Genomic DNA, 27,872 nt, shown 5'->3' on the forward strand with positions numbered 1-27,872 from the left:
TTTGCTAAACAAACAAATGAGAATGTTTATTAATTTTTAACCATTCCTAAATACAAATAGATGTGGATACCTTTTTCCATATAAAGATTAAAATCCTCTTTCCAACTGTGGCAAGCAGTGAGTTTTCCTTGGCCTCCACGTGAATTATGACAGTGCAGCCTTCTTCAAGGCCAGATCCTATGAATACTGCTATGTTGTTAACTTCTAAATAACAGTATTATTCACCAGATAATTCATAAATACCAGAACATTGTTCCACTTAAGTGCGCTGGGTAATTTATCCTTAGAGAGCTGGTGGATAAAAACCGCCAAATTTTAGGGTTGAAATTTTATCAGGGTGAAATTCTATCAGGTTTTCTCCACAGGAGACAAAATGGGAGAACTTTCCAGGACAGAATTATAGTGCTTGATGGCTTTTGCATGCTTCAAAAGTTTTTCTCCAGGAAAACCTCCTCTGAACCCATTGGTGCAATCCTCATGCAGATTGTTGTATCTGGGGGAAATACAGAAGGAAAATAAAATAATCATCCTTTAAAGTATTAGCTTCACCCATTGTTATGTATAACTTTTCATATAATATATAAATACTTGTATAATACTCTTTAAGTTACAGTGCCTTCCAAGTCCTGGACTTCAAGGCAGTCAAAAAAAATAGGAAAATGCATATTTGCATTTTCCTAGAGCCTTTCAGAACTTCAGGATGAGAAGTATCAAACTAGGTGCAGATGTTAATAATACCTATACTGCATCCTTTAAAAAAAAAATAATTAACTGCTTTGTTCCTACAGAGAAATTTTAGTGTATTTTTTCTTATTCCAAGTTTTAAAGTCTGTTTCCTCCCCACCTAAATCAGTGTTTATCTGAATAGTCTTCATTCTTTTTCCTCCCTGCTCAAAGAATTCTTATTCTTCAAAAAAAGAAACAATTGATTTCAAAAGACATTTTTAGTAATTAAAAACTTGTATTATTGAAAAATTATATGTTCCTATCTGAAGTCCCTGCCAAAAAATTAACACCTTTCCAGAAAGAATATGATGAAAGAATATGATGAAAGTAAGAATACAATGCTCTTCTTTCTTTAGGGCTTTTTGAATTAAGATCCTTTAACTATTTAAGGTTAATTACATCAGTTGGTTTTTTTTTTTTTTTACCTCTCCACATGTGATCTATCACTATCAATTCTTTATTACACACTAGTCCCGCAGATTTTATTAGAATTTTTAAATGCACCTACAAACAAGACACCAAGTTTTCGTTTTCTGACACGTACCTGTGTGCAATGGCCCAGAACCCCAGGGTGTTCACCATCATTAAGGAAGCCAAGAAGAAGAAGAACCTCTCCAATTTACCCTCATGCAGCGAGTGTGGGAACCAGCTGCCTGGTGAAGGAGACATTTGCAGCAGGATTAGTTTGCCTTGCAGCAGGACATGCAAATCAGAGATCATTGGGAGATTTAGATTAAAAGCATAGCCTTGATCTGAGCCACTGCAGCATCAGTGTGTCCAAAGACACCTTTCCCTGCATGAAAGACTGGTATCAAATCCTGCCCATCTCAGGAATGTGGCAATTCACCCCTTGAATGAGCTAATGGGGAAAGAAGGAAAACCAGACTTCTTACCACAGCTATATGGTAAAAGCCTGATGGCCTTAACAGATCCTTTGGCCACGAATGCCACTTTTACACACTGATTGTCATCCTTAGATTGTAAATATTTTTCTAATTAGAGACCAAGAGCAGTTCCACAGCACAGGAGAGACACCAGTCAAAGGATTACACCCTGCCAAACGCACATTGATATATTTACATTTTTCTCTTTCCTTCACATCTTAGAACTATAAACACATTTCTTTTCAGAGCTGTTGCTTTTAGTTCTCCTGGGACTGACAGAGAACAGGTGCCATCAGTTTTCCTAAGCTCCTGCACAGTTCTCTCCATTCCATGTTGCATTTTTGCCCATCACAGAGCAGCACCACCACACCTCTGCCTGCTCCCTTTCTTTCACAGCATTATCTCAGAGCCAGTTTTAAAAACCCATCATCCAACACTGTAAGTGACTGAGCTCCTAGGTGCTGTAACTTCATTTTAGTAGCTTATAAACTTTTACTGCCATCATTCACAATCGGGTAGTTTTTCATTTTGCATCATTTTGCATCCCCCAGGGGCCAGTGGAAGGCAGAGCCAGAGCACGAGGATGTGATGAAAGAGAAATCATGCATGGGGGTGTGCACTGCAGCTTGTCAGAGCAAAACTCACACTCACTGCTGGGTTATTCACCTTGGCTGGGCTAACTGCAGGAGCTTTCTCATGGAATGGCATTTACAGTGAAACCTGAACACAAAATATGTACTTAGAAAGTTAATAAAAACAGTTTTGTATCTTCTGAGTTTCAAAGGTCCATTTGCACCATTCTCTGTGTTATCACTGATAAAGGCATCAGAGAAAAGCACTGAATTCCACTCCCACTTCTCCATGGCCTGGGTCAAAGATCCTTGCTCTGTCTCCTCCCTGATTCTTTTAGGACTTGCCAGTGTTTAAACAGTGAGGCCAGGATAATGACAGAGAGCCTTGGGAAAAACCAAATTATCAACAGCACAGGCAGGGACAAAACCAGGCAGGATATGGTGAGGCTCCAGCTGCCATACAGCACACAATTTCTCCCTAGTTTCCTGCTCTGTCCAAAGCAAGAGCTGGGATCAAGGCTTTCTTTTCCTCTCAGAGAGGGACAACAAGGCTTGTTGTCCCTTCTTCTACAGAGGAACAAGGATGGCAGCAGTTCCAAGGATATCCAGACTATAATCCTTGCAGTAAATATTTTCATCAGTGGATGCAGCAAAAATTAATATAACCTTTTCCTACTTACAGCCAAAAAATAATTACTTCTCACTCCTTTTTCTTCTTTCATTACTTTTAATTTTTTTTCTCCCCACGAAATAGGGGATAAACCTGGACTATATTTTACATCTGCTTATAGTCACCTTGCAGAGAAGCCTCTCCTCTGCTTGCAGGGATCATCAGTGCTAGAACTTCACTCATCCCTTCAGATGCTCTCACCCTGACCCCACTAACACCTCCCACAAGCTGTCTGCAGGCTGACTGCCTTTGGGGTTCAAACTCTCAGGATTTCACCCTCAGCCATGAACATCAGGGCCAGTTTTTGGTTTAGCTGGAATTAGGCACCCTGGGCACTGCTGTGATTGAAGAGTCCAGCACTTCCCCTTCCTTACCTCAGCATGCAACATGCTAAAAATTCACTTTCCCCCAAAAGATACTGCCTGTGGGCTCTGTGCATCTTGTTCTTTTCTGTGGAGATTGCCAACAGAAGCGGCAATTACAAGGTTGGTTTGTCACACAGGTAATTGCTCACTGGGAATTAACTTTCTGCAACAAGCTCCTGATTTCCATTTTCATTCCAACAATAGGAACACCTAGAAGCATGAATCACCACAAAGAAACAGAAGTTTCCTTTAGGTGCACTATTTTAAATAGACTTTTCTCTGCTGGTTAGAGGTGAATTGCTTATGTATTTTATGGCAAATTTAGAACAAGCTGGAAAACGAAGCCTAGGCAGAGTCTGTTCCTCAAGTCTGCTCTGCAATCATGGAAAGAAAGCACCTGGTAAACTTTCACTGACATTTTGGAGTCCTGTCAAATTTCCATCAAAATCACTCAGTCCAAGAAGAAGGAATAATGTACAATACTATAGTTAGTCCAAGAGGAAGGAATAATTTACCAAGAATTTACCAAAGGTACCAATAATACCAAGAGGAAACAACTGATCCTACCAAGGGAGGCAGGGGTGGAGGTGAAGCAGAAATGGACAAAAACTTTCCTGGGCTGTTTCTGGGGGGTGACTGACAGCAAGGAGCTGCTGCCAATTGAACAAAACCTAAAAAGGGCCAGTCTTAGACAAATACTAGTGCACACAACCTTTCTGCTGCTCTGGTGCACCCTCAGAGAGCTCAAGGGAAAGTTGCACAGGGAGGCATCCAGGATTTTTTGCACTATCCTATTTTATTATGAGGAAAACCTTGAAGAAAAAACAAATGTCACAAGTCACTCAATCCTGTACCATTCCTGCATTTTTGCAGCTATCCTGCAACCTATGCTAGGATTATAAAAACAAAATTAATTAATATTTTAACAAGGCTTGTATTGCCTTCCTTCATTTCATCAATTTAGTGGGCATACATTTAGTGTTTGATCATATCCAAATTAAAGTCTCACTCTGCCTCTAATCCCTATTAGCTAAGTAGGCACCAGTGGCCACCACCATCTGGACTGCAAGAAATATCCTTTAGCTTTATCATCTTTGGTATTTTAGAATCACACAAGACTAAAATGATAAAAAGAACCAAAAAACCCAAACTCAAACCACAACTCCCCCCGTGATTCTCTAAATACAAGCAGGAAAACTGTGTCTGGGACAGCTTCCTTCCTCTGACCTTTTTTTATTTTTATTTCTTTCTTACATATTTATATTAATATTTTTAGAGAAATGTATTCTGAAATGATTGGCATAAGAGGACAGGTTTTGTCTTGCATCTTCTTCCGTTAAAATGTTAGGAGAGGTAAGGGATCCAAAAGAAAGCAGTTTCCCAGCTTGTACTGAAAATATCACTGTCACCCATCATCTGTTTGCACTCGTCAGATTTTTTAAAAAAAGTCTTATTTTATCATATTCACACCATCCTCCATAGATGCGTTAAAAATGATTAATGCAGCTTTGACTGTGACTGATATCTGATCAACTCTGCCAATAAAACCCCAAATAAAATTCTAAGCTAGTGGCATAAAATAGGATATAAAAATGTTTAAATTTTGTCAACACCCTCTGTGCTTCAACACTTCAAAATACACAGTGGAGGATCTACTTTCGCTGCAGGAACATGGAAAAACATGGTCTCAGTGCTGGAGATGGGAGAACCAGAAATAGTCTTGGCTCAGGTTTCAGTGAAACAAGAATCATGGGACAAGACAAAAGCATCCATAGCCCAGGAATCACTCACTAAACCTTCTTAAATCTCATAGAACCATTTTATCAACACCATCCTCTCTTGCTGCAAAAGAGAAAGAACTTGCTCTTCCAATATAAAAGAAAATAGTAAATTAGCTGAGCTTTTTTTTAGGAAGAAAAAAAATAGTTTTGGTTGGTTTGCTTGACTCCCAGTTTCATAAATTGTCCACATATTGAATATTTACAAGCTCTTTAAACAGATCTGAAAAAAACCCAGTAAAATTCTTATTTGTGTCATTGGAATTTAATTTTACTTGAGAAGCCACAAATTTGTACCCTACAGCAGTCATCTTTAGTGGGTTCATTAGGCAGCCACTAGGTTTCAATAAATTGAAAACAAAAGATTTTTTTAAAATTTATTAAAACCTAGTGGGTTTGATATGATTGTAATGAGCACCAAAGTCCTCTGTAAGAAGCTGTCCATTATAAAAATTGTACGTATAACATTTCCTACCAAATTAGGGGAAAACCAAAAGGGAGACTAAAATGCATTTTTTGTTTTGCTATACTCTATCCCCACCTCCAAAAGTCTGATCCTAAACCTACTGTGAGACCCAGGAGTCAGCAGGAGAACAGCCTGGGATGAGCAGAGGAGTGTTAGAACAAAAACTGAACTCCCAGGAACATCACCATCACTTGCAAGCTGTGAATTGTGGGGTAATTTGGAATTATTAGTCTTATTCAAGCAAGGAACACTGAGAAAGAGATACCCAGTAAGATCCTAATTATTTTTAAAAATAAAAAGTGAAAGCCCAGTAATATGTTGTTTACATATTAATAGGAAAAGTAAACTCTAACACTGTCCTAACTAGAGCAGCAGAGCAAACACCAAGCATTTTCCACTTGATTTTCCCTAAAGCTTTTCAAGTTTTGCAGAGGACTTTTCCTGCTTAGCAGCAGTCATTCCCATCACAGCATCTTAATCTGAATACTGAGTGTCACTGATTCCCTTGGAAATTCCAGAGTGACTTTTGCTCAGGATAATGGTGCAGTCAATTCCACCCACAGGAACAGCAGGTCTGACAAAGTTACACAAAGGCAGCTTTGGAAAAAGTAAAAAAAAAAAAAAAAAAAAGAAAAGAAAAGCTAAAGTTGAGAAGTTTGCCACCCAGCTTTCTAAGAGTGAGGAATATTTTAGCCAGGAAACTTTTCAGTTTGCTCAAGAATCCTGAACAAAAGGATGTAGCAACTGCAGCCTGTGGAGAATTTAGATCTCAGCCTTCTTGGTTTCGCCATCTCTGTTAAAACAGTATTTCTGGCAAGTAAAAACTTTTTATGAATCAATTAAACGATTTCACAAAAAAGGGATTAATCACCTTGATAGCAAACCAGACAAAAACCAACTGAATTGAAAATCAAATGCAAAAATTGGTTTCCTCTATCGCAGAGTACAGAAATACTCAGTAAAGAAATTAATTACACAATAGTGACACAACACAGGCAAAATATTTTGGTGCTGACATTATGCTTGATTATTTTGCAATTATTTAATTTCCAAAGTCAAATTGCGGTAATATGTCAGTTTTAATAAATATTTCAGTCTCATAAAAATTAATAGTTTCCATATTTGGGGGGGTGGGGGGAGAGAGAGAAAAAAAATCAGCAATATAGTCTGTCTTAAAGTGTTTGTTTAATTTACCCCATATTACCATATTACACTGAACTCACAATAATGAAAAACAAACTTTTCCACCAGGGGATATTCAAGGAGCTCAGTTCTCCACACTGGATTGGGGCTTGGGGCTTATAGTTCTTTGCCTGATTCATTTGTGCAGATATTCCTGTTTTTTACCCATCTCCAGGTGATGTTTTATACCTTGTAATAAAATTTTAATTGAATTTTTAACTTAAAAACAGGACTGCGTGTCAAAGCATCATTTGTTTGTTCAGATCTTGCGAGTCGGAATAAAAATTTCTTGTCACACTTTCAAAACACCCATTTCTGCTCGGTTTTAAGTTACATGATTCTTTGTAGAAGAAAGAGAAGGAAAGGGAAAAAGGAAAGAGGAGAACCTAAAATTTTAACCATAACAGTTACAAAATCCTGCACCAATTGCAGTGGTGTCATGCATTAGGGCCAACAGTTGTGGTCTCTAATAAAAAAATTCTCTGTAAATGTTCCACCAGAGCTTGTCAATGGCATCCTCACAAATATTCCTTCAGCAGTGCGACTATTTCAAATTTGTGAACAAATTTGGGAGGCCTGTCTCTCAGTTCAAGAACTCAAGTGATTTCCTTGTTACATTTCCTTGTGGAACAAGTCTTTTCTATATTGAACAAAGATTCGGCAGCAAAGGAAAAATGACTTTAAGATTAAATTCCTGCCTGATTTTGAAAGTCAGTAACATAGGAACAACAAGTTCTGAGCTTCCACTAAATGCACCTCAACAGGCTGAACCTGCAGTAACTCCTTTTGAAACAGGAAGATTTGTGGGAATTGCAGCAGAACAAGCCCACGGTGAGACAGCATTGCCACAGAACCTGGCTGTTCCCAAAGCTGGGCAAAGGCAGAGGAACCAGTGGCTCCAGGAGAGTGAATTCCCCAGACAGCTTTGAAACCCTCAGCCCTGAAACCTCAATCCTGGAACAGACAGAAAGGAATATTCCCCATTCCTTAAAGCTCAGATCTTGCTCTCAAGGCCAGAGGCCTCCATGTAAGTGTGAACAACATGAATGTACTCCTTCATGAACACAAAAAGGTGCTTCCTAGCCAATTTATTTTCAGTCTTCCAGAGCAGAAGTACAGAGATTGGACAGGAGGACTTCCTGCAAGATGCCATCCTCTAATTACTCTGACTATCAAAACTAAGATGACTCATTAAAATTGGATGAATACAGCTGGAAGGCTATTTCCTATCTTAATTCCATCTTAATTGTGAGAGCAAATCAATACAACTTTGGCATCCCTTTTAATTCTGCTGCCTGATTCTCCAAATCAATAATATTAGAAAACTGCTCAGGAGCACCCACCATGAGCATACTCTTACCTTGAGTGCCTGCGTGGGCTGTCTGAACAATGAGAGCTCCCACAAAGCAGCCAGCTCCATTAAAGAGAGCTAAAAAGTGCATGGAAATCCCTCTCATTCTTTCGGGCACGAGCCAGAATGAAAGTAAGGAACCTTTGGAAGGAAGCAGAAACAGTTAAAAGTTAAAAAAAAAAAAAAAAAAAAAAAAAGAAGGAAAAAATAAGAAAACAAAAGAAAGATGGTAGAACATGGATAATACAAAAATTTCAAAACATCTCTATTAGTGATTTTCTATATTTTATGCAGAGAATTACTTGTGCAGAAGTGCAATCAGATGTACCCTATAACAGGTCAATATGTGCCCTGTAACAAAGCATTATCTGAACTGCTTAAATGAATATCTGTACTAAACTACCCACACACAGCTCTCCGTGTCCCACAAGTGTAGAAACATCTTTTACCCAGACTTTTGCTTGCACCTTTCAAAACCTCAGGCATGAGCAAGAGCAGAGAAACACCACCACAGCCAGTAAAGCATGAAGACAAAGGATGTGATATTTAATTGCAGAACAGCAGGACCTCCTATCTCAGAGCCAGTGCAGCACAGCCACTGATAAATACTCCAAAATCTAGAGCTCTGCCTTAATTTGGACAGTTAGCTTGCTTTGCCTTTAGGGTGGACCATGCTCCTGTTTCCTGGAGTGCAATCCCCAAGCTCACTTGCTCATTTTTAAGACCTCATCCTTCACTTTCTTGCCAGAAGGCTGAACCAGAAGCAGCAACAGCTTTGGTGGAGAGGGGAAGCTGCAGCATGCTGCTGTAGCATGGGTGCCTATAAATAATCCCACCAGCTGTAATTCGGCTGTAACAGCAAGACTTTATGATAGCTGTTCTTTTTGTGCAATTCTCACTACCACCAAAAACTTTTATTTCCTAATTTCACTCCTTGAGTTGTCCTCCACACCTTTTCTCCCAGTGTCCCCACATGCTTTATTTGTTCAATTAGAATGACCTCCAGCTTGAAAAACTTGCCAGCAGAGGGTCCTGTTTGGATGCTGAGTTGCCTCTGAATACAAATGAAACTTTGCAATCACCACTTTTCACCATTCTTAATTTGGATGTCCAGATGAGAGCTTTGAAAACTCTCAAAAAAAAAATGAAAGAAAATAATGCCACAGACAATGTTTTCTTCCTCACTCTCAATAGGAACCAGAAGCCTGAGGGCAAGAGAAAGCAGGTGAGCCTGGGTCACCATCTGTAGATGCAACAGCCTGAAGCACTGTACAGCTAACTGGAGACACTAAAGGACTTAAAAGTTTCTAGTTGTTCCTCCCTCCTAAAAGCAGGGGTGCAAAACATGCATCTTGGTCAAATTCAGCCTGGGTAATTGCATCCTACTTACCTAAATTACCCCTGCTGTTTCAATAGCCTGCTCCCCTCCTCCCTTTCCCCACGGTGCTGCTGGGAGCTGTTGAACAGCTGCTGCATTTCCCCCTGGAGACCATTGCAATTTATTGGTGGGCAAAGCCATCCCCAATATATCCTCTAACTAACAGAGCTGTGGCTTTCCTGCTTTAAACCAAGCTGGGGTTACAAATTCAGCCTGTCAGAGGCTACTGAGAACTTTGTGGCCCTGTGGAGGGGAGCAATACCATTGTCTGATTTTATTTTTCAGACTTGCTTAGTGGCAGGTATTATTCTAAGAGATGCTCTTGCCACCTGAAGCAGATTATTCAAAACTCCTATCAACAAGATAATGAAATATGTTTTATAAACACAGTTTTAAGTGTCAGGGACCAAATTACAGAATAGATTGGGTTGGGAGGGACTTTAAAAGTCCTCCAGTTCCAACCTCACTGCTATGGGCAAGGACACCCTCCACTAAACAAGGCTGCTCTGGGCTCAGCCTGGCCTTGGACACTGCCAGGGATGGGAGAGTCACAGCTTCTCTGGGTAACCTGGGCAGAGCCTCAGCACCCTCACAGTAAAGAATTTCCTGCTGATATTCAATCTAAACCTACTCTCAGTCTGAAGCAGCTTCCCTTTGTCCTGTCACTCCATGCCCTTGTAAAAAATCTCCATCTCTCTTGCAGGCTCTTGTCAAGCACTGAAATGACACAATTAAGTCATCTTGAAGCCTTCTTTTTCCCAGGCTGAACAACCTCAATGAGTGAGGTCCTAATGAAAATAAAGAGCTCAGTGTGCCAAAGCTAACATCTCTAACCAAGCTCTTCACAAATGAGCCATCTCCTTTCTTCCCTCTGCTTAAGGGAGTGAACGTTCCCCTCCTCAGCTTGGATCATGTACTTTCAGGTCCAGTAAATTATTATAATGACTGAATTTGAACTTCTGCATAAGCAAGGCAGTAGAATGTCAGGAAAGGTGGGACAGCTCTGTGAGGGTCTGGGCTGTCACTGACATCCATGGAGATTCACTGAATGAACTGAATTGCTGTTTGGGAGGCAAACTCAAGTGGAAAGCCAGAGCTCAGGTCAGAAGCCTGAATGCAGAGGCTGGGGATGGTTGAGTGAACCTCAGCCAGTGCAAGACCTGGGGGATAAGCAGGCTCCTCTCCATCAGCAGCTGGAATTCTCAGACTGCAGAGAGCTGGCTTGCCCTGCCTGCACAGCCAAGACACTCTGTGACACTCTGCAACCAAATTTTACCATGAATGCAGACCTCCTTCCTCATCAGCTACAGCAATATCTTATTTTAGGCACCTCCCTTTAGCTTTTTATCTGCAAGTCTTTAGACTCAGTCCCATTTAGCTGGGTTCTTAAGTCACACCTCTCACTGCAGCTCTAAGCACGATGCTTAATCCCTATTTAAATGGGGAAGGACAGCTTTTCTTCCTAAGAAATTATAACCTCAATCCTTTAAAAAAGGTCTTAAATAAAAAAAAAAAAAAAAAAAAAAAAGGAAGACAAGCCCTAAAATGGAGTTTTATTTTTTTTCTTAAAGGCTAATGTAATCTTCTGGTCACTGGACTCAGTTGCGTCCCAGTGTGCCAGATTAAAAGGCCTTTTTCTACCAGCAATATTCTTCCCCTGCTTTTGCATGAGAAGACTGTAAGCAAGTCACCTCCTAACCTTTTTTTTTTGTTAAGCTAAACAGAGAAGGTCACAGTTTTCAGTTACACTTAGCCTGTAACCTAGAAACCAAATTACCTGCCTAGAAACCTGTCTCAGTTAAGTACTTGAGAGCTATCAGATGAAGAGGCATTATGAAAGTGCTAAGTATTTAAAACTAGGGAAAATTACCTTTTTAATGACAGCCTGTGACCCACAGCTCTCAGTAGTCTCAGAGTGTAAGAATGAAGCTGAAACACTGAAGTTATTTCCCGCTCTTAAACACAAACCTGAACATTTCTGGGGTTGTACTGGAACAAGAGACACTCAACCCAGAGAATTAAATGCCTGCAGAGATCAGCCAGGCAATTACTTTACCTGTGTCTCTAAGTTAATGTTCCTGAGATTATTTTTATAATACTAACTTTTTTTTTTTATTTTAAAAGCTCTGCAAGGTAAAACACTGGTAAGCACTCTGCATGCTCCTCAGAAGAAAACAAGCCTCAAAAATGTCAGTGAAGACACAGAAAAGTAAACTATGGAAAGCAGAAAAGGTTCAGACTCACAATCAAGAGTATGACTACATGATGTGTGGATGGCAGGCACAAGCTGAGCTCTGAAAACCAGGAGTGTTTATCTCTGGCTCCATGTCACAAGCCAAGACATGAGGATCTGGGAAGGCATGTTCTCACGACTCCTGGTTGGAGCACTAACAAAAGCCTTGCAGCTGCCTACACCAGGTTAACCTGTCCCATTTACCTGCCCACATATGCTCTGTGCCAGTGAAAAACATGCAGTAATTCCATTAGCTGGGCCCAAAAATGAAAATTGCTTCACCTTGCTCTGGCTGTGGCCTTTTAGGTGGTCTCAGAGCATAACCACAGCTCAGCTCTCAGGTGTGTTTTTATTCCATCTCAATAAAATCATCACAGCTCAGAAGGGGTCTCAGGAGCTCATCCAGTCTGCCTGAAGCAGGTTCAGCCCCAGGACCAAACAGGGAATTGTGCTCCCCAGGGACCTGACTGGGCTGTGCTCCCTCTCCCCATTGATCTGGAACATCACTGCTTGTCCTGAGCTACAGCCAGCAACACAAATTATGCTTCTCTGAAGCAGGTAAAGCACAGATCTGCTCATTAAGCCCGTGGAAGAGAGCCAGGGATAAAATATCAGATGACAGTAATTATTTTTAGGCAGCTGATACAGAACCAGGACACCTTTCCTTTAGCCCATTTGATTTTACTCACAGGAGGGAGTCACCAGGGCTTCAGCCACTCCGAGCAGGACGTACTGAGGAGCCAGGTGGAAGCAGGGCATGGAGGAGACCAGGAGAAGCTCCTCAGACAGAGTCTGCTCCACCTGGGGGAAGCGCTTGCGGTGCATCTCGCAGAAGCCAGCAGCCACCACGGAAAGGGCAGCAGATAACTGACCTACAACTGGGTGAAAAGCACAGGGCATTCACCAAGGCCACTCTTACAGCACCATCCTGGCTTTAGAGTGCAGAAAACTCCTAAGAAATGCAAAAGAAGCTTCCTACCCCCAGCCCAAATAATTTTTTCTGGACACCTCAACACAAATAAAGAGCGGCAAAAGGACATCAGCTTAGCACACAGTGTCAGAGTTCAGAATAAATGAGAGAGGAAAAACTTCTCTTAACACCAAAGTCACAAAGAAGAACGTTTTACTTTTCACTTTTTTTTTTTTTTTGCATATTGAGGGAGAAAAGGAAGGAGAAAAGAAAGAAGAGGCAAATGTCCTTCCACATAATATAAGAGAAAGGATAGGAATAGAACCAAAGGAAATTCTTCTAAAACTCAGATGTATTGTAACTACCCCACACTTCACCCATTGTAAAGAGGATACTATTAAAATATATTGTTTTGTATTTCTTGATCTTGGCAGTATGAAATGGTTGTGTCCTCTCAACAAAGAAAAACACAAAGAAAGTGAGTCTCTGAATCTGAATTATCTATACTTTTCATGGTTTGAGCTCTCATTGATTTTGACTAAATTTCTGATTTGCCAACATTTCTAAGCCATAATGTGAGAATTTGGTTGCTTTTGACAGTTTGGGCTCAAATGCTTAGACTCTCTTTTTCTTACCAAGCCTTCATGACTGGCAATTGCTTCACTTAATAGATTGGATATCAACAGCCTTTGTTTCATATTATATTTATAACACATATAAACTTTGTCTTTTTTTAGTGCCCATGTTTTTTAGAAAAGAATAAAAAACTCAAACAGTTAAGTGGTCTTAGCCTTGCTGTGTTCTTGCAGGCCTCTGTGTTTCTTCCTCAGCACCAAACTCTCACACCCTTATTCCAGCAGAGTTTTCCTGTATGTTCACAGCTTTAAAAATCCTACCTCCCTGCCTAACCTGGCCTTGGATACTGTTTAGGCTCCTCTAGTGCTTAATGAGAATATCAATGAATTATTGCTTGAAAATTGATGACAGGAGGGAATTCAGCAGCATTTTCTGGCTATTGCACCTTATCAAAGCCAGGTAGGAAGCCCTCAAGGAGCTTCTTGCAGTCATCCAAAGCAAGAGCTCTCCTAGTGAAAAATTATGTTGGTACTGAAGAAACCTCCAGCAGTTCAGTATTCCGAGCAGCGCAACAAACTTGGAGCATTTTGCTTTGCTAAAAGCCAATATATTTCAGAAAAAAAGAACCTCTGGGTGCCCAAAAATTTCAGCTTTTTTTTTTTTTTTTTTTTTCTTCAAGACTTTAAGAGGCAAAGGAAGAAACCAAGAGCCTTGGAGGTACAGTTTCATCTTTACTCTTCTCCCTTCAGTCCTCTTTAAAACAAGAGGCTTGGAATGACTGAGGCTTGGGTTTTACAGGAGAACAAGCTGTTTCAGTAATATTTAGGGGTGATTCTAGGACAAGGTTCTTTATATCATCTACGAACTGTGTTGGACCTTTATGAATAAACCAACAACTAGAGTAACAGATTACAGTTTTTATGTAGACCCAGAGCAACCAGGTATTTCAGTTGTCTGTATGGTTTATCCTTGAAAACTTCTATTCTTAACATGCTGAACATTTCCAGAAAACTATTTAAATTTCTTCTTCTTTTTGCAAGAGTTGAATTAAAATATAGTTATAGGCTGGCTTAACACCAACTGCCTATTTATACTTCCAATTTTGTTGCTGAAAATAATTGAGAACCTAATTAACTGTTGGCAAAAATATTGGCACTTAGAGGTCTACCACACTTGCAGGTGCAGTCATATACTTGGATATCTGAAGCCATTGCCTGTACTCACAGGTATTTTTCTGCCTCAGGTAGTTTATCACCCCTAACAGGAGGCTATTTTGATAAATGAACCTATTAAGAACAAACCACTGCATATATTCTACTGCTGTTCAACATAACAGGATAGAACATTAATACTAACTTGAAATTTCCATGGTTTAAAGGAAAATGATTATCTGAATGTGCTTTTTGTGCTTTAATGCAGATGTTATTTTAAAAACTAGGCTAATTGCAACCTGCTGTGTTATATGCTTCTGGTTTGTATAAAACTTAATAACACTCTTAATTAGGCTAATTTAGTCAGATTAATACCTCTGTGTGTGTCAGTACTCACTGTGCTGCCTGCCATGGGGCACTGAATTAATAGCAGCACACTGAGAAAATAGCAGTTTATAAATATTTTCATCTGAGGTTTGCAATGCAGACTGGAAGATAAAAAATGTAGGGAGTTTAATGAGAGTATCTATGAAAGGTAATAGTTTTAAGTTTAAGGACTGTGTTTTTTTAAATAATTTCTTTGAAACACTTTTACTTCTAAGCATCGTCCCAAACAAATCCATGTTAACATTTATAGTCAGATATAATTGTCTAGGATCATCCATCACACTGAAATTTCTCTTTCAAACCCAGAAAACATATTAAAGCTGTATAAACACGTGTGCTTTTCACATACCAATGTAAATTGTTGGAGAATGTCCAGTATCTTTGGAGCTAAAGAGCCAGGAGTTAATGCACTCCAAAATAGGAACAAGAATCAGAAGGGGCACGATGCTGATCACGTTCATTGCTGCAACTGGCAAGACAAATCCACCAAAGTGCAGGTTGGAATTCATGGTTTGGAGATAATATCCTGAAGGGATCTGTATTGAAGGATAAAACCACAACCCATGGATAAGATTTTCACTTTTTCATTTTTGGAAACCTCTTCAAGTTTTTCCTTCTGAAGAAGTCACATTAAACCAAATACCTGCTGGCAAAAAAGGAATGAGCATTCATGAAGAAAGCCTTTTAGATAATGACAAGATTGCTCTCTGCCAGAACATAACATCTCCCGTTTATGAGATTTTCTCCTACATTTCACAAATTAAGCAACAGTCTAAAAGTTTGTTTGATGACCCCTATTTAGAGCCATCAGCCACTATACTAAATAATTCCACCCAAAACTTCAGTCACTTCACCCAGACAGTGTTTAACAGATCAGAATCTTGAAATAGCAAAATGCAGAGTGATTTAATTTTAGAATTGCAAGGCACAGGGTTATGATTCTGTGCTCAAGGTCAGAGCAATTGAAAAGCTACAGGGAATGAAGATTTGGGTACAGCCTTAGAACCAACTTAGTGCAACTCACAGTCAGGTCACCCATGGAGGATTTCCTTTTACCTGGGGGAACTGAAAACCAAAGACAGAAAGAAGGTGAGGAACCCAGTGGCAGCCAACTGGGTACACAATTAAGTAGTTTTGTAAGACTCTCTCACTAAAAAAGCAAATTATTTCTCCTATCTGTGTGAGGTTATACAGCACAGCTGCTGAGTTTATCAAAAAGTGTAAAATCAAAATCCTGATGGCTTCTGTCAATAGATTTACAGAATTTTCAGTGGGGTTTTTTTGTTTGTTTGGGATTTTTTGGAAGAAGCTTGATTAACTAATTTCATGCGCAGCAGGGAGCCATAATCCACTGTATTTTACAGACTGGGAAATTCTAATTTGAGCAATTCAGAGTACAGTCATGACAGAACTCAACCTAGAACTGGTTTCTTTAATCTGTCTGTTTTTACTGAGCTCTGGATTCCTGCAGCATCCTGCACACTCTTCAATATGATCACTGATTTCAAACCCAGGGAGAATATCGCTGCTTTATAGATGTCCAAAAATCAATGTATAGTTGTTAACTGAGCTCATGTAGGATATCTCATCAATGGTCATAGCCAGCCCCACACATTCTGAGTCTGTTCAGTGCCCAAGAATTATTCAAATGCTAGCCCTTCACAAAAATATTTTTCACCTACATTCCACCTCCAAATCGAAATGTAAATTGTGAAAGGGAGAATAAACAGAAACAGAACTATGAAAGTTTAGAAGTGAGTCAAATTTCATTGGTTCCTTTTTTCTAATGCCTATTGCGAATAAGAATTGACTTTTGAATAGGAATTAAAATATCATCAACATGAATCATATGCCCTGAAAGCTGTTAACTTAATAATATGAAGAAAATACTATTAATCTTTACAAAAAAGATACTGATCTGAGTTTGAGAAAGAGCCCTAAACTTCTTGGAAATTCTGCCAAAGGATTAACTTCTTTCAGCAGTGGAAAGACATCTGCATTTTCTAGATAAATACTTTATAATCAACTTGATATATTATAATATCAGTTTAATTTTCATGTGGTCACTAATGCATAACCTTGGTCTTGTGTGTGTGGTTTTGATTTTGAATCTTATTTTTGTTTGCTTGGGATTTTTTGTGCTTTTGTATTGGGACACACAAGACAGATGATGGACTTTGGACCTGGTTAGCATAAGAGGTTTGATCACAGGAAGTCTTGGCAAGAACAAACAGCTTTGAAGACTGCAAGAAGATTAAATCATACTGACTTACCAGAAAAAAAAAAATTACATCAACCTCTGCAAGCAAGAGATGTTGTAATATGTAAAGGTTCATGTGATGATTAACCCAACCATTGTAGTAAAACATTACTAATCTTCGTAAAATACTATATAAGCATTTGTACTCCACAATAAATTTGTATTCTCTGATCATCTCAAAATCTTCCCCATATCTCCAATTCCAATACTTTTGGGAGGAAGGGAGGAATTGGGGAGGAAAGAGAAGAAAGAATGAGGCAGATGAATGGAACATGGAATGATGGCATGAGGAAGTGTCAGTGAACCAGTATATGCCACATATTCGTAAGAATTTCTTTAAGCAGCATTTTAACACCAAGGAGTAAAAATTAATCTCCAAGCTAGCTCAAACTCATCATTCCAGTTGCCTCCAACTCCAGGATCACCCAGACAGAAAGGAATCTGAAGGAATTGTGTCAGCTTAAGGAGCTTCTTGACACATTTACATTTATATCACACACACCTGCTCAGGACAGCCTGACAGAGGGGCTGTGAAAGGACTGGAAACCCACACAAAACTCCCACTGTAGGTACAGCAGCCACACAAGCAGGTCAAAACTGCAGGAGAAACATGCAACCAAAACAGCAAATAAAGTCTTGCTACCTCCCCGCAAAAGTGAGGGAACACATTGGAAAATTGCGTTTTTCAAGAACACTGAGCCTGAGTCTCAGTGCTGGTAACTGTTATTACATCACGAGGACTCACACAAGATGGTTCAGCCAGTAAAAAGGTTCCAAGATAGCAGCAAGCATTCACACAAGCTTCTTAATGAGTCTTGACCAAGTCAATTCTCATTATTTGAGGAGATCAGAGGCTACAGCAAGGTATGTTCTTAGGCAATTAGAGCTACTTTTCAAGGCTGCTCATCTGGCAAAGCGACAGTCAGGAAAAGCACACCTAGAGAGACGGTGCTAAACACGCGGCAGAGCCTATTTCAAGAGTTTTGTTTAAAATCTGTGTACCCACCTGCATGATGCACGTCCTGTAGAGAATCTGGAAGGTGAACAAGGGGAAGAGCCTGGCCAGTGACTTTGTGCCCTCCACCTGGGTCTCACTGTAGTGCCCACCGTGGTGCTCCTTGGCGTGGTCCAGCCAGCTGGGCACGGCCGTGCCGAGGTAGCGCTGGCGCACGCAGCACGTCTTCAGGGCACTGAAAATCACCCCAAAGGTCGTCAGCAGGGAGCTGTCTGCGAGCAGTCAGAGAAGTTAGACACCTCTGAGCATTGATATGCTTTCACCTGCCGTCAAGGTAAACATCAGCCGAGACAAAACACTTTGGGAGGGAAAGCACGAGCTGGTATATTCACCTTCATGTCTTTTTAGGGGGGGGAAAGGTAATAAATCTGGATTTGTTTTAAAAAATCCTCTTTTGAACCCAGCTGGTTCACAACTCAATTGTTACAGAAGCAATCCTGTCCAACAGCCGCAGAGAAGAGCTCCTTTTATTACCAGTTATTTAACGCAACACCACATGTGTCTCTGGTTGAGCATGTAAAAAACAAAGGAAACTCATACTTTCTTTCCATCTATTGAATGCCTGCTGAAGTCTGGTAGCAAGGGAAAGGCAGTGAGAAGGAAAAAGAGTTTAAAAAACAGTTGAAGACTTGAGAGAATTTTCATGGATAAATTTCAAGGCCAGAATAATCATCTCAGGTCTTCCAAGTAGCACGCAGGACAAAAGAGGAGTTTCCAGTCTATTACTTGACATATTAAAACTTATTGACTGGTTAGTGGGGTCAGGAATTGCCAGCTTGTTTCTCAGACAAAATAAAAGTGGAATGAGCGCAAAACTGTTAGCTTCAGGCTTGGAAATGCAGGTTCATTTACCTTTGGCAAATTGCCATCCATACAAATAGAGGTTGTGGCACTTTATGTTTTGCTGAGTGCTAAAGCACTACAATAATTTGAGTGTCTATAAATAAATACTTTCCAAAACCCCAAATGAAATAAAATTGCAGAATGAAAATGTCTCCCTACTATCTCTAATGTGGAAATTATTTTCTAGAAATATCCATTGGCACCTATTGGAAGTACTTGCTTTAAAGAACTAAGTAAGGGCATTTTATAAGATAAGCTAATATTTAAAACTCCCTGACAGTGTGGAATTACCTTGCAGAATGTTGCCATTATAAAATAAAATCTGAAATAGCAAATCAAAACCTGAAAACAGAGAGTTAGTAGAGTTTTTACGGTTCTGCAGGACTGTGCTTGGCAACTATTCTCACCACTCATTGCAAGTGATGTTTAAGTTTCAGACTTAGATTATTTTAAGAGTAAATCTGAGGACTAAAAGAAAAAAAAAGTGCAAAATTCCAGAGTGAATTGACTAAGAAGCTAACCATAAAATAAGTGGGACTTGGGGCTCTTCTCAAAGCAGAGTTAGTTTCAGAAGTAAATAAAAGATAACAGGAAATTTGGTACTAGCTCAATTCATTGGCAGAGCTCGTAATGAGATTTAAGTTAGAGAAACGTTGTTTTGCTTTGCACTGGAGATTGGACACACACAAAAAAGGAATAAGAAGCAGTGATGGGGTGCTACTGCTCTGCAAGGGTTTGAACCCAGTCAGGTTTGAAACCAGAAGATGCACTGAGTGCCCCATGATGAGCCCAGCAGAGTCAGTAAAGCAGCAGCTCAGCTGTGTCCTGGCTCATCTGACTTGGTCTCCAAGATTGTCATGGTCATCTCCTTTCCTTTGGAATGTGAGGGGTTGGGCAGATAAAAGGTTGAACAAAACATGACAAGATCAATTCCACCAGCAGCAGGCATGTTACATCTCTTCCTGCACAGGCAAATGTACATGCCCTGACATGACAGAAAACCACCATGAGTTTACCAGAGACTGCTTCCCTCTATTACAGCCTACCCTGAATCTCCAGAGGATGAACAGAATTTCTCACAGGCAGATTTTGGAGGGCTAAACCCCAAGGATCTACCACCAAACAGGGCAGAGTTATAGAATAAATAGTTTAGAGATGCAAATCAATTTCTTCTGTGAAAGCAATCTCTGAAGATGCTTCCTGAGACAGAGCTGCCTCTTACCTGCTTTGGGTTTGTAAATCATTTCACCCCGAACCATGTGAATTGTGATCATAGCCATAAGCCCAGACACAAATGGGATAAGAAAGCCAAGGTTCCTGGCCACGGACTGCTGGATGTAAGAAATGCTGACAAAGACCACTGCTGAATTCAAGTTAACCAGCCAGTGGAACCTGGAGCACACAGACAAGAGAGAGAAAAGTGGAGAGGCTGAATAATATAAAAGTTTTTACAGAAGATTAAAACATCCAATTAAAGGCATGGTTAAGTATAGTAATCATGGACAGCATCAGTACCATGCACACATTAGCACAGCAATTAAAGCAGATTTTCACTCAAATGTCTCAGCTCCAAGAGGTATATGATTAAAGTAAGTGTACTAAGGCAGCAGAGCTGAACAAATTATCAGTCTGGTACTGGAAATATTCTTGTGGGTGACATTAATTAAATACATCAACATTTACCATTTAAACATTTAATATCTGGTAACAAGTTCTGTGTATGAAATATCATCCAATCCTGTGTTTCAAGATTAAGAGAGAAATGTCTTAATGCCACCACCCTTTGGTTAAGAAATATTAAATGTTAAAAAATGCAAGAAATATTAAAATTTGATTTATCAGTTATTAGTTACAAGGCTCAGCTTGAATTTTTGTTGGCTTCTGGAATATCTTGATAAGGAGTTTCCCCTCCATAATTTTGTCTGAGACTGTAATTTGTAGTAGAGGTGCTTCCCAAGTAAGTACTGAGCCCCTCCTAATCACAGAAGGCATCCAAAGGATAAATCACACATTCCTGGAGGCAGATGGCAGCAGTGGCAGGCCTATTGCAGTTTGGAACCCCTGAAAAGAGCGCAATTATTGAGCAGTACTGTCCCAGTGTGTCCAAGATTACAGTCTGGAAGCAACTGCAAGAAGATATTCCTCTGCCTTTGCTGGAACTACAGCAAAATGGTTTCATTTAAAGGTAAAATACACAATTATAACGCTTAATACATATTACTAGAAGAAGAAAAGCTCATTTTCTTGTTCAGTGCCACTTCTGCACCATGCATGCTGTTTGAACTTGAGTGTTTGGGCTAATGAATCTGGAATTATCTTCTCAGTGACAAAAGATTTGGAATTATGCTACTCGATGATGATACAGTTGGAGGGATTTCGTACATAAAAATATTGACCCATCCAACTAAAGCTTTTAGAAAATATAATTACATGACTCATTTGGCCAGAACTTGTGTAAAAGTTTTGAATCAACTCTTAACTGACAATTATTAAGTCAGAAGCTTCAGTGGCTGTTTTCCAAACTTTTTAGCGTTGTGCCTGAGCTACCCAAGGTCCTGACATCTTTCATGACTCTACGAGTGTTTGGCTGGAAATAGGAGCTTCCAAAGAAAATCCTGAAGAGCAGGAAAAACAGGAGAGCACTTTCATTTTCACTGCTGTATAGCAACATACTTTATGACAAAAATGCAGATATAAACTTAAATGCTCCAAGCCCATTAAACATTTCACAGAAATGCATTTGTGGTGGAAAACTAAAGAAGTAACATCCAGGTGGTTCTTATTGAAAATTATTGTTCATGTTTATACAGTTTGGCAGGAGGAGGTCAGTTTTCTCAGTACCACTATGGAGTTCTCTGCAAAAACAAAGTGAGGGGAAAAAATCCCAAAGAAGTAGGAAAAGTTATTAAAAAGTCAAAGTAAAATAAATTGAGAAAATGACAGAAATTGATCTGTAATATGTGGAAACAAAACAGAGAGAGTGAGGGTGGAAAACACCATTTGTCTCACAGTCTCTGCAGTTTTTTTACAAGTCTGTAAGACAAGATACAGCTCTGCCCATTCTCTCTGTACCCTTTGCTCTCATTCTCTGCCCCCACAGACAGAATGTATTTATCCTCCTGCAAAACAGAACCAGTCCATAACCTTAACCCTGGAAATGCAGAAGGACCTAGAAAAATTTAATCCAACAGAATTCAAGTTGCTTCTTCACTTAGGATTGATATATTCTACTTACTTATAAGATCAGAGCCACAGTACATACTGCAGCTTGGAACCATGCTATAAGATGTGCCAAGCAATCTTCTTGAAGGATTGAATTAGAAAACAAGTAAATACCAGGACTTTTAACCCAATCTTTAATTCAATAATTCTGATTGTTTAAACAGAACTTTGATAAGACCAGACTCAAACTCATCAAGAATATGCCATCCTATTTTATATAATTTTTAAATTAAATCTCATTACAAACACCCACCAAGAGAGGACAGGCTACCAAGAAAACGTGATTACATTCTGAGGGTTTTAATTAGATTAAAAATGCTCAGAATGAACCTCGCATTTTTCTAAATTTTGAGATTGCATTCCAAAGCCCCTCCTCGGGTGCCAGTACAAAAATTAAATTTTTTTGAAACACACTTGTGCCTTTCTTGATATTTCCAAAGTTCCAAGAACTGACCCATTTGGATTCCCCCAAGGAACTTTTTATTCATATTATATCTCCTTTGTAATCAACACTGAGAAATGTCACTTTGATTAAACACAATTCTGAATGGCTAAGACCACAGTACAATAAACTCTCCAGAGCTATCCTTCAGAACAACTGATTGCTCTCCAGTCTTAATCCCCCAGAGTCTTATTTAATCAAAATGATGTTGCTAATTAAGGATTAGAACTCAGAATAAAGTAAAAAGGAAGGATTTTTTGTTTCCTCTTCTCTGCTATGGGCAGGTCAAGGAGGCAGAATCTGCTCTAAGGAACTAAAAAGTCTCATCCACCTTCGGTAAAGTTACTTTATTCACTGAAGTTTGGATTTAATTCAAAACTCCTTGATATTAACATAATTGAAGGAAAAAAGAATAGCCAGGAAAGCCATCCCCAAAGGAGGAGAGACCTGGTTCCCCAAGATCTTCATTGATTCTTCAGCATTGTATTGTTAATATGTAAATGTGCTCAGTTTTTATTTTAATAACCATGCATGTAAAGGAGAAAAAAAGGGCAGTTTAGGGCTTTCTTTCACCCTGCCTTGAAGGAGAAATATGGGGAGCCCCACTGCATGGTTTAACCAGAAAATATAGCACACTCTATAGGACAACAGAAGGGGAAAATAAGGGCAAACAAACCATCGAAAATTACCTCCCTGATGCATGGAGAAAGAAATAATTCATACCAAAAAAAATTTTAAAAATCTAAACCCTGATTTTAAGAACCATTTTAGGAGCAATTACTCCTATGAATGGGAAAAAAAAAAAAATCAACCAAAATACAAATGCCAAGTGGTTTATCAGATGCCAGAACTTGGCAGCAGCAAAGCTGAAATAATACAGCAGATCCCTACAACTGAGTTTAGCGTGAGACAACTCACAGCCCTGACTTCCAGCAAACCAGTAGTCTACTGCTGAAAAACCTGATGTAAATCTCAATATATCATTGAATTCTGACACTCTTAGGGAGTGACAGAAAAATATCTTAAAAGCATAGCCATCTTAAAGGCACAAAACTAAATGGAATATTTTCTTCCAACAGCAAAAAGATTAGCCAGTCTTTTGAGTATTTGGGCAATTTTTTTAATCCTAAAAACTCTGACTGAGCACTTCTGTAGGTGTCCAAAATAGATTATCAATTATGAGCAAAAGGGAGAAGCCAGGAAGGGTTTTAACTCTTGGAATCTCTTCCAAAATCTCAAAGTTCTGCCATTAAAAACAAAATATGAAACCCACCATGCACAGAACCTTTGCATTTCAAGGCAATGCTCTACCACTCCAGACAGATATTTAGCCAACACTAAATTACCAACCAGTTGAAAAATGAAAGCAGGTCCTTTGGGCCATAGTCCTCCAGGCTGTAGGCACTCAGAGGACACACAAGGGCTCTTATTCCTCCTATTCCCAGGCTGGCTGTGAGGAGAGCAAAGTAGAACACGATTTTCTGCTCCCTTTTGGGCAGGGTGAGGAGGACGTGTCGTCGGTCAATGTGAACGTCTTCGAAGGGGAATGACACCACAGGTAACAGTGCTGTGCCTGGAATGGAAAGGAAATGGTCATTGGAAGGGAATTGGAACCAGATTAATAAGATCTGTATTTTTTAGAGCAGGTATGTTCTATGCAGGTATGAAAAGAGAGATTGAAAATCAAAGATAAACAAGAGAAAAGTGTAGAGGCAAATTCTGTAGAGAGGTAGAAAATTTTGGTTGTTATGTAAAGCTATACCACTCCAGACCTTTGAGAAACCAAACCTCCTCTGAAGTGCTTGCAAGGATTCAGGTTCTTCTATCTACTGAACCACCAATTAATAAAAAAAACCCACAAAGCATCCCACAGTGGAGTGCAGATTTTTTTTCTTCTAAAAATCCCAGAATTGTAATAGGAATCATAATTTAGGAAATAAATTCTCAAAACTTTTGTGGGAAAAATTCTTCTTTCTGTAGCAACTTCATGGAAAAGATGATTTTCAGAAAATTTAGCTATAGAAGCACTGCCACAAATTGCATTTGCCTCTTCTAGTCTGCAAAGCAAGTCTTTCATATTTAGTCAGCTGTAGATTTTTCAAGTTTTAATGGACTTAAAGCTTAAAATATATTGGTGTTTCAACACCACCAGTATTAGCCACTCCTATGACTGTGCATTAAACTTTATTTATCAGGAATGTTTAATGATTTATCTCCAAAGGAAGAAATGCTCTAGTTAAAACAATAATCCATCAAATTGTGTTTGTGTCTCCAATCTTCTACTTTAAGAAAAGCACTGAAAAGTGGCAGAAAGATTTAAACCAGAACACCAAAGGAGAAACAGTGGAACACAACAGCAAACATTTTTCCAGACTACTTGAAAAATGGTTTTGCAATCAGCTCAAGAACATTTCAGGAATGTTCAGATTTTTTGGTCTTTTTTTTTTTTTTTTTACTTTCTTTGTTGCATGTCTAAAAACCAATATGGCTGGGTATTGTAGAAATCAGACTTGCTCAACAACTGGTTCAAGCAAGAAGCATTTCTATCAACTTGGTTTAATTTGTCAGGTTGTGCTGGGAGATGCCCTACAGTGGGAGGCCAAAACAGTGCATAGGAGATGCCCTAGCTGCTACAGAACAGGTGGATTTTGTTTGAGAAGTGCCTTTTCTGTAAAAAGCACTCAATAATACTCAGGCAAGGTTCAGAACATGCCAACAGCAGGCAGGCCCTTCAGTGCAGGTATTAGGATACTTAAGGCAAAGTTTGTTTATAGTGGTGTGTTCTTAAATACATTTCCTCTTGTCCAAATACAAAAGTCCTTTGCACCTTTACATATTATCTTACTCCTAACTGCAGGAAAGCAGTTAGGAGTTAGAATTTTCTCTCTGACTGAAGCCTGGCACTTGTTCCAAACACTGATAACCTTAGGGACCAACTTTAAGAGTTGAGCATCCTTGCTGCCAGCAGCTGAGCCACTTCAGAGCAGCCAAGTTGCGCACCAGCTACACAAGATGCACACACAAACTCTGCTTTGTCTCACTGAAAGCTGCAAAGGTGAAAACACTGCAGTGCATTTTGCAGAGGAGAAGCTGAGTAACCAGCTGTTAGAGGAGATGCCCAACACCATGCTCAAGAGCACATTCCTACAAGAGAAGCAGTAGAACGCGGCGCAGTCACCCACCTAGGAAGTGCAGGAGCATGCAGATGCACACCAGCTTGGTCCTCCCCACCAGGTACTCTGCCAGCCAGCCCACCAGCACCGGGGTGAGCGTGGAGGTGCCCACGAAGCACATGTTGACCATGGCAGCCTGGTGGCTGGGGTAGCCCAGCCTGGCAGTGCAGAAGAGGATCATGTTGCAGACGATGCCGAAGAAGGTGAACCTCTCGCACAGCTCCACCAGCAGCACGCACACGGCCTCGTGCAGCTTCTTCTCACCTTCAGGCTCCTTCCCAGCTCGTTGCTCCTTGTCAGCCATGTGGTTCACAAACCCCTTCTCCTGTGTGTCTGCAGCAGGCATGACAGTCTTTTTTATTTTAATTTTTTTAAAATTTTTTTTGAGTAGATCAGCTTGAGTTACAGGTACACCTCTGTGCTCCTCCACTGTCATTAGCAGACTGGTACGAGTCTCGCTTTGAATTCCACACTCTGCTACTACAATTTCTTAGGGCACCTGTCACTTTTGAGATATTACACATAGGATCAAAGAAAATTTAGAAAAAACCCAACAAACAAACAAAAAAATCAAAGAACTACATGAGCACCTCAGCTTCTGAACACAGCAGCACTAGGAATTTAAGTAGTTTATTTAATTAGTTCACTTGGGGGTGAAAGAGATTCTTTTCCCCCCAGAATTATATTACCTATTAAATTATGTGAATCCAATACTGTATGCAAAACTCAATCTGTATTTTAAAGATAAAGGTTTAAACAAACGAAACCTAACATTTTCAGCAGAATTCAAATAACAGATTGAGAAAATAATTTGGTTAAAACTATCCAATACTTTAATTAGGCAACAAGTGAAAAACAGCAAGTAGATAAACACAGGGATTTTTTTTTTAAGGTTAACATTATCAAATGATTGTGCTATTTCTTTCTATTTCTGGTTGAAATTCAGATAAAGGTAATTATAAAAATAAGCAATGCTACTAGGTTTAAGTTAGAAAAACAAATTTTAAAATAAAGTAAGTTGACTTTATAATAAAAAGAAAAAAGAGGAACCTAAAAACAGCCTAGTCCAAAACTGTTTCCTAAGGCAGATTCTCCCCTATAGGTACCATACACCAGAAGGTGCAGGGGCACAGGAAATTTTTTATGTTTTCTTTCATATCAAACAAAAGCTATCACAGCCTTGAAAGGGAATTAGGAAGAGCCAAACTCACAGTGCTTTATAATGTTCCTGCTACTTTATCCACAGCAAAGTCTGCTGATTTCCCAGGTCAGCTTCTGCATTTTGTGGAGCTCATTAAGATCACTAACACCTGATCTAAATGCTCCCACTTACAGCTGGAAACATCCCACATCTGTCTTGTGCAAATGTAAATGCGTGCACAAGTTACAAGGAAGTGGAAAACCAGGTCAGATAATCTGAACAGAGCTCTCAGTGATTTTTTGAGACATGGGTTCTGTTATTTCCTTCCATCTGTCCTTATAGCTACTCAAATTTGGCCTCTTCAGGTCTATTTAGAATACGAGAACTACTACATCACAAAACAGAAACACAAAAGCATATAACCAGTGTGGGTAAAGGGTCCAAGATTACCAAAAAAAAAAAAAAAAAAATCACAATTCAGACACAAAGCCTGAAAACTCTGAAGCTTAAATCTAAACAGTGCTAGGTTGTTTCCTAAAATTAAATATACTTTTAACCTATTACAAGTCTAAAACGAGAACTCAGACAGCAGAAACCTCATAGTTTTCAGAGACATTCAATTGGGGATGGAAACAGCTGTGACTTATGCCAAGAACTGCTTTTGTTTTCTGACCCATGATAGCCAAAATGATCCTACTTTGAGCAAACCAACCAGAGAAGTTACAAGTACACCTCAGCTTACTTTCTTCCTCAAAGCCTAAAGAAGCCAATTTCAAATTAAGACAGGACAGATAAAAGTATTTTAACTCAAAGGTGCGCATAACTTCTGTTTCATGAAGTTACTTTTACCTAACTGTTCATAAGGAAAATAATTTTTCCTTAAGCAATTTTTTTTCTTTAAGCAGATACAACGGTATTTTAACATCAGATAGAAAACATACGGACAAATAAACCCTTGCTCCAATAGACATTTGGATGTTAAATACTCTGTTTTCTCTCAGAGTGCCAATTTTACCTGTTCTCATGGGAGCTGGCAGCTCACAGTGAATCACATCATGGGAAGCAGCACAAAGAACAAGACTCCTATCTGGGATGGCTCTTAGTCCTCATGTGGTTTCATTTACCCAAATTTGGGGCTACAAGCTGG

The 27,872-nt window shown here is 39.4% G+C and overlaps 1 protein-coding gene across 2 annotated transcripts; it reads right to left on the minus strand.

The window, feature by feature from the left end:
- SLC15A5 (solute carrier family 15 member 5) lies at positions 1-27,872 on the minus strand. 2 transcript variants are annotated; one of them, XM_059472861.1, is made up of 10 exons: positions 27,741-27,872; positions 25,594-26,089; positions 23,762-23,984; positions 19,970-20,139; positions 17,896-18,116; positions 14,979-15,165; positions 12,295-12,483; positions 8,004-8,135; positions 1,271-1,379; positions 1-493 (listed from the first exon to the last, which is right to left on the minus strand). In XM_059472861.1, exons 2-10 carry the CDS (start codon positions 26,018-26,020, stop codon positions 349-351), a joined length of 1,803 nt encoding a protein of 600 aa, XP_059328844.1. In that variant the 5' UTR covers positions 26,021-26,089; positions 27,741-27,872; the 3' UTR covers positions 1-348. The 2 variants fall into 2 exon arrangements, with proteins under 2 accessions (XP_059328844.1, XP_059328845.1); XM_059472862.1 differs by having other exon boundaries at positions 25,594-25,917; positions 27,741-27,858.

This window comes from Ammospiza nelsoni, chromosome 5, assembly GCF_027579445.1.
Source record: "Ammospiza nelsoni isolate bAmmNel1 chromosome 5, bAmmNel1.pri, whole genome shotgun sequence".
NCBI classification, from domain to species: domain Eukaryota; kingdom Metazoa; phylum Chordata; class Aves; order Passeriformes; family Passerellidae; genus Ammospiza; species Ammospiza nelsoni.